Genomic DNA, 6,700 nt, shown 5'->3' with positions numbered 1-6,700 from the left:
GCTGCGTGCGCGGCGCCCCCTTGCTTACACAGTATGGCCGGCGACATTAGCTAGCGCTCGCTCTACGCTTTTCTCTGCAACAGGGGAACACACGGAATACAAGGAACCGAACCGCCTCGCCTGCCCCGCGCCCGCCCGCCCGGACTGTAACCCCCGCGCTCACGCCGCAGCCGCCGCGCACCCGGGCGGTTTCGCTGCTGTTGGTTTTGTTGAAGGGTCACATAACGTTATCTGCTGGAAGGTGACTCGCGGCCGGGGACCCGGCGGCGGCGCGGCCCGTGCAGCAGCAGCAGCAGCCGCCGGGGCGGCCGCCGGGCTGGGGTTAATTTCTGTGGTTGTTGGTTGCCGAGTTGTCGCGCCATGGAGGAGAACGGTGCACACTTCTTCGAAGGGACCGAGAAGCTGCTGGAGGTGTGGTTCGCCCGGGAGCAGCCCTCGCCGCAGGAGCCGCACCAGAGCAAGGGGTCCGGCGATCTCCGCACCATCCCCAGGTTGGCGCGCTGGGGGGCGGGCGCAGAGGAGCCGGGCTGCCGCCGGTGGGCGCCGCGAGTCGCTTCGGGGTGCGGTTGGGCTGGGGGGAGGGGCGCGCCTGGCGCTTTTCCGGGTGAGGCTCGGGAGGGCGGGGAGCTGTAACCGTCCCCCAGCCTGAGGCGCGGCCTGTGCTTGCCCGGGGTGCCGGCCTGGCTCCGAGCCACCGCCGGCCTCACGCGGAGTGTGACCTTCCCCTGCCCTCCAGGGGCCCCGGGCAGCGCCTCGCTCGCAGCCCGCCCGCGGCGCGGTCCGGCTGGCTCCAGGAGAGCGCCCTCGGGCCCGGCGAAGGTGTTAGTCAGTGACTGGGCTCTGCGCAGGAGCCATGACACCCGCCTCCACCGCGTGGAGCCCGTAGGGCCCTGCTGGCAACATGTGCTGCCGGGCCAGGGGAGCCGCGGTGTCCGCGGGGCAGAGGTGTAGCGGGGGCAAGTGTCGCAGTGCTGCCCGCGGCCCGGCGCACGCGGGGGGGGGCCGCAGCTGCAGAGGCTGCTGCCCTGTGCGCACCCGCGGCTTGAGTCTGGATGCGGCCAGCGCCTGGCCCTTCCCCTGATAACGAAACCCAGGAGGGAGCCGCCTTTATGGCGGGGTCCCCTGCTGCCAAGCGACCGGACTGAGGAGAAAGGGGTGAGCTACCCGTAGACCGGCGTGGGCTGTCACCTGTGTCCAGACCCTCATAAGAGTGCGTAGGTATCCACTACCTTCCCCCGCCCACGGAGCCTGCAGTAGGGAGGGGGCGATCGTGTCGTCTTCCTCTGCTGCGGAGGCAGGGCTGGGGGTTCCCTCATAGTGGGTATCGCAATAGCTCCAACTCTCCGTAATGCGTAGAGCGGATTCAGATAACAGCCTCCCTCCCCCGCAGGAACTATTAATCCGTGGGGATCCCCTGTCTGTGGTTGTGGCGCAGTGGGGCGGTCTGGCAGGCGGTAGGGAGTAGCCCCCTCCCAATGCTGAAGTGTGGCTGGAACCACGATTACACGTGAGTTTCCTGGCTCAGCCTTCCCCTCGTCTCGTCTCCTCTCCTCTGCCCCCCCCCCCCCCGAATCGGGCTGCCTTTCCTATCCCATTGACAAATTCAAGCCAATGAGGTTTGGATCTGGGGCTGTCGCCCAATGGGTATTTCAGGAATGTGCTGGCGCTTCTTCCACCCGCATTCATGCAGGGGGGAGGAGAAGGCTGTCTCTCTCCTGTGCACGTGCTTCTAACTATTCTGCCTGACGTGGTAAGGACAGCGTCTCTGAGCTGTGGCTGCTCTGTTTTGTTAGTGCAGTATCTAAGATAAACCTGCTGGGGCACAGGTCTTTGATTTAAAGTGTTAGGCGTGACACATGAGGTTTCTGCTACTCTTTTCACCCACGAAAGCTCATGCTGCAAAACGTCTGTTAGTCTATAAGGTGCCACAGGATTCTTTGCTGCTGCTGCTACTCTCGGTTGTCTGACCAGTACAGTGTTGTGTTGCCTGGGGAGGGGTGTCTGCCAAGAGTTGCACATCTGTACTCCCTTTGGGTGCTTGGACTGTAAAGGTGGTTAGCAGAAGGATCTTCCACTGAAGTGTTGCCTTCAGATGCTGGAGGTCAGAAGGAAATTAAAATTGTGAATCTTAGTTGTAGATATGTATTTTTAATCTCAAATTTCTGCATTTAGTACTGTAGAATGAGCATGGGAAAAAGCTTCTATGTAGTTTACATACTATTTAGTTCAGGCAAATGGAGATGTGTAAGAGAAGTAATGCTACATGTGCACCAGGTCTCTGAATATACCCAAGTTGTTTATACATATATTTAAGTAGTGGCACAAAATATATTTGAGTGCCATGAACCATAGCTGTTCTGAGGTGCTTACTGTCTGAAGGGGAAAAGGCGGATACAACATACAAAGCAGAGTGGTCAGGATGATGACTGGCACACCTTAGTTCCATGGCATCTTCCTAACTTCCTTTCCATCTAGCAATTATTAGTTGGCAAATTTCTGGCATATTATTGCAGTAGAAGCAGGTCTTAATTTGAATCACAGGAGGCATTGCAGATCAGCTCAGGAAAGGCATCCCATGTTCAGAGGGCAGCAGAAATCCTATTGGAAGAATAGGATTGATTGTATCCAGGCTAGCATCCTGGGTGCAGAAAAGCTTTTGATTTGGAAAACATACTATCAAGCTCTTTGGAGTAGCTCATGGGTCAGAGTGCCTACCACAGGGCAGACTGTCAAGAAGTAGGGCAAAAATACCAAATTGGTTGAGAGTTCTATACTTGGGTTTCACCAAGTAACAAGTGCAAACTCAAGTACGCAGCCAAACCATGGAGTCTCAGATCCCTTGACTACTCAGGTCTATTTTGCCAACCAGACAAACTTACCTTTGTGATGGTCCCTTACATCAAAAATCACAATATTCAGGTTACTCCTAGTCCCAAAGGATCAGTCACCCTTGGTCAGTTGCACCTTAGACCTCATACCAAAGACAACACTTGGTGGACAATCCTATAATCAACTATCTGAATAGTTATTAACTAAGAAAAAGAAATAGCTTCGAAGGTTAAAGCAGGTAAACATACATACACAAATGAGTTAGTTTTAGGTTTCCTCTGGCAAGATACAAGGTTTCCTGAATTGCAGTTCCATTTACTCCACGGCAAGGTTTCTGTGTCCTGTCCCTCATAGTCCATTTGGGGCATGCAGGGGTACTGACTTTCAGTGGGAGCTGGGCACCTAAGTGCTCTTAGTGCCTTGGAAAATCTCACCTTTAAAATAGAACAGTAAAACTAATTAAACCAGTGCAAGTTGTATGTAGAGAAGGGCTTGTTTGCCAAATCTGTAGCTCTAGAAGTATGGAGACAGAGGCCTAAAACTTACACTTCAAGAAACTAGGCACACTTACTTGTATGGTATATAACTTTGGGAAGTCATTTCTAAATATGGTTTATTGCTTTTCAAGGAATTCAGAGCCTATTAAAGCTCACTTTTATTTATGAAATCATAGCTACTGACTGTATTTTGAACAGCCACTCAGTCATCTCACTTTTTAAAATGTAATCAGAGATTTAAGAACATCTATGCTTTGATTCATGGGTCTTAATTACCACGAGATCCAGAAGAAAATAAGTTAAAATCTTATGTTGAACAGTACTGCATACTGTTTTCTCTAATTGAAAATTCCTTATACTTAAATTTGTGTTGGCACATCCCAAATATGTACCAATTCCTCTGACAAACAAGATCATGTAGAGAAGTTATAAAAATTTCCTCATGGAAGAAATCTATATACCTAATTATACTGACTATTTAGATTACTGAGCATTTAATTGTAATACTATTACAATTAGTGCTGTTTCTTAAAGTAAATCTTCATATGTGAACTAAATTGGTGAAGGCAATTTGAATACAAACTTCTGAAATGCTTACATCAAACTCTCTGCAAACATCCATATTACACAAGTTAGCATTGCTCTTCTATTAAAATTATAGTTAAATATCAACGTTTTTAGTGTTAATTGGAACCAAATAACTAAAACCTTTCTTTATAATATGCTTACAACTAACTGCAAACTGGCCCCTTCATGCTCTGATGGACACTGCAAGACAAAAATAGGCAGGAATCATAAGATAAGAACTCTGGGGCATTCAACATGGTTCTCTGCAGAAAGATCTTTTCCATTGTTGATGCTTCACTTTTAAGCTTGCTTTACAATTCCATGGTGGTCTTCACTACTTGGTTTGAAACTAAGTGGAATTGTCAGAAAGATTACGGGGAGGTGTAAAAAAATCTTCATGTGTATAAAGTACAGTGAACACAATTTGCTTCCTACGTAACTTTGTGCTTCATCTTTAGAATTCTCATAGAGCTTTGGTAAAGATTAAGTCAATTTTCTTGTAGGGAGTGCTTGGGAAAAGTTTACTTTTTTCCTAATGTCAGTAATGCTGGCAGTCTGACTAGATGGAAATGTCAATGTGGACCATACTTACCTTCAGATGGTCCACCTCTCTTCACATTCAAAATAGCACCATATACCTGTGGCAACTACAATAACTGCATATATGGAAAAGGAGTATTAGGAAAGCTTGTGTTTTCAGCTATATTTTAAATCAGTTTAGCAACTGAAATAAGGAATAGCTAGCATCATATGACTGGTCAGCTCTCTGACCACCAAGAACTTTTGTAATGCATTATACTCAGTTTAAGAGTTGAATAATTAGCATAAAATTAAAAAGCAGACCATACCAGAATAAATCATAATGATGTAGTTGTAGTAGTGACAGTTCTGTTTAGATAAAAGTTTAATTGGCATAGAGTTGCATTGCACACACTTGCTTAAAGCAAGCAATTACTTAGCTGCCATTTAATGCTTTGGATGGACTTCATTCAGCTTGAGGAATTGAGTGAATCTTTGCTTCTAGATTTAAATTGTTGGCCATAGAATGCTCTTGTACTCTTCTACAGATGTAGCCTGAACTTAAATTCTGGTAATGTGTAAGGAACATAAAGTATGTACTAAGGTACCCTTTGAACTACCAGGCAAACATAACTGATTTACATAATTTCTTCTATTAACGAATGTAAGTTCTGAATCAGTATATGAAACAGTTTGAACCTGAAATATGTAATGGCTAAAAACAGCGCAGTTTACACCAAATGAGTTTATATTTTTTTAATCCACATTTCAAATTTAATTTGAAATTGGCAGTTGTTTAAGGCCTAAACTTACTATGATCTATTTTTGTGTTTAATTTAAATGATTAAGCAGTACATGTTTGTAGCTGATGTTTTAAAGTTATACCACTGAACTGCTGATGGAAGTTGTTGGCTAAGCATCTGGAACCAGAGTTTAAATGCTGAACCAGCTTTTGACAGCAGAGAAGCTGCCCCTTCTGCAGGTGTTCAGGGAATATTTTCTTTTCAGTTTGTTCAGTTTGGTTCAATTACTAGTTCGTTCATAGTTAAGAAATCATTTGAGTGATAAAGCTGGAAGGATTGTTTTTATTTTCCAATCTAGGAATAAAAACCAGGTTTGAGGGGATGAGATGTACTAATTGTAAAATCTTGAAGGACATGGTGACCAGAAACATTAAGTTCAGATAATACTTTAATACATCGGTTTTAAAGGCAAAACATATTTTGATAAACTTTTAAATGTATCCAGCACATTTAAAGTAGTTTTCTTTAAAGTAAATGCTGTTTTTGTGTATTTCAATCAAATTTGAATGTCCATCCGAATAAAATTTTTACAAATCACAAAAAAATCTAGTAAGTCATTTACCATTTTTCTAACAGTATAAAAGGTAAAAATTAAGACTATGAATAAAGGTAAATTGTTATATAATTGTCTAAATACATGTGTAGATACAGTGCATCCTCCTGGTTAGCAAGATGTGTCAAGTTTAGTGTAAAGGCTGTATTTAGTTACTTTAAAACAGGTTTATCTGCATCAGAGGGGTAGCTGTTAGTCTCGATCTGTAAAAGCAGCAAAGAGTCCTATAGTCTATAACAGGGGTGGGCAAACTACGGCCCGCGGGCCACATCCGGCCCGCGGGACTGGCCTGCCCGGCCCCTGAGCTCCTGACCCAGGAGGCTCACCCTTGGCCCCTCCCTTGCTATCCCCCATCCCCCGCAGCCTCAGCTCGCTCGCTCCGCCGCTGGCGCAATGCTCTGGGCGGCGGGGCTGCGAACTCCTGGGGCAGCGAGCTGCGGAGCCCGGTCTGACCCAGTCTCTGTGCTGCACGGTGGCGGCGGCTGCGTGGCTGTAGCGCCGCCAGCCAGCGGTGCTCCAGGCAGTGTGGTAAGGGGGCAGGGGACGGGGGGTTGGATAGAGGTCAGAGGAGTTCGGGGTGGTGGTCAGAGGGCGGGGGTGTGGATAGGGCAGAGGTGGGCAAATTACGGACCTCGAGCCACATCTGGCCTGCGGGGCCATCCTGCCCAGCCCCTGAGCTCCCAGCTGGCCCCGGCCCCTCCCCGGCTGTCCTTCCTCCCCCGCAGCCTCAGCTTGCTGTGCTGGCAGCGCGGCATCCTGGCTGCCTCCGGGGCTGGGCGGCGCGGTGCAGGGGCAGATTTACAAGTGAACACAGGGTGCCCTGGCAAAGGCCCCCCAACAACAGGGGGACCCAGGGCCAGGCACTCGGGCAACTCAACACTGGCTGCACTGAAATCATATGCAGGCGGGCGGTGCAGATAGCGGGAGCGCAG

The 6,700-nt window shown here is 48.1% G+C and overlaps 1 protein-coding gene across 2 annotated transcripts in view; it reads left to right on the top strand.

Moving 5' to 3' along the window:
- Positions 1-40: 40 nt before the first annotated feature.
- Positions 41-6,700, top strand: part of AMD1 (adenosylmethionine decarboxylase 1) — a 43,206-nt gene continuing 36,546 nt past the window's right edge. The window contains exons 1-2 of one of the 2 annotated variants that reach the window (XM_039530463.1): positions 41-251; positions 299-491. In XM_039530463.1, the coding sequence (XP_039386397.1) occupies positions 361-491 (131 nt within the window). In that variant the 5' untranslated portion in view covers positions 41-251; positions 299-360. Of the gene's footprint in view, positions 252-298; positions 492-1,442; positions 1,508-6,700 lie in introns of those variants that run through there. The other variant, XM_039530464.1, reaches the window with a different exon arrangement.

The sequence above is a fragment of the Mauremys reevesii genome, linkage group 3 (assembly GCF_016161935.1).
Source record: "Mauremys reevesii isolate NIE-2019 linkage group 3, ASM1616193v1, whole genome shotgun sequence".
Taxonomy (NCBI): Eukaryota; Metazoa; Chordata; order Testudines; family Geoemydidae; genus Mauremys; species Mauremys reevesii.
This window is presented reverse-complemented; position numbering and strand designations above follow the sequence as displayed.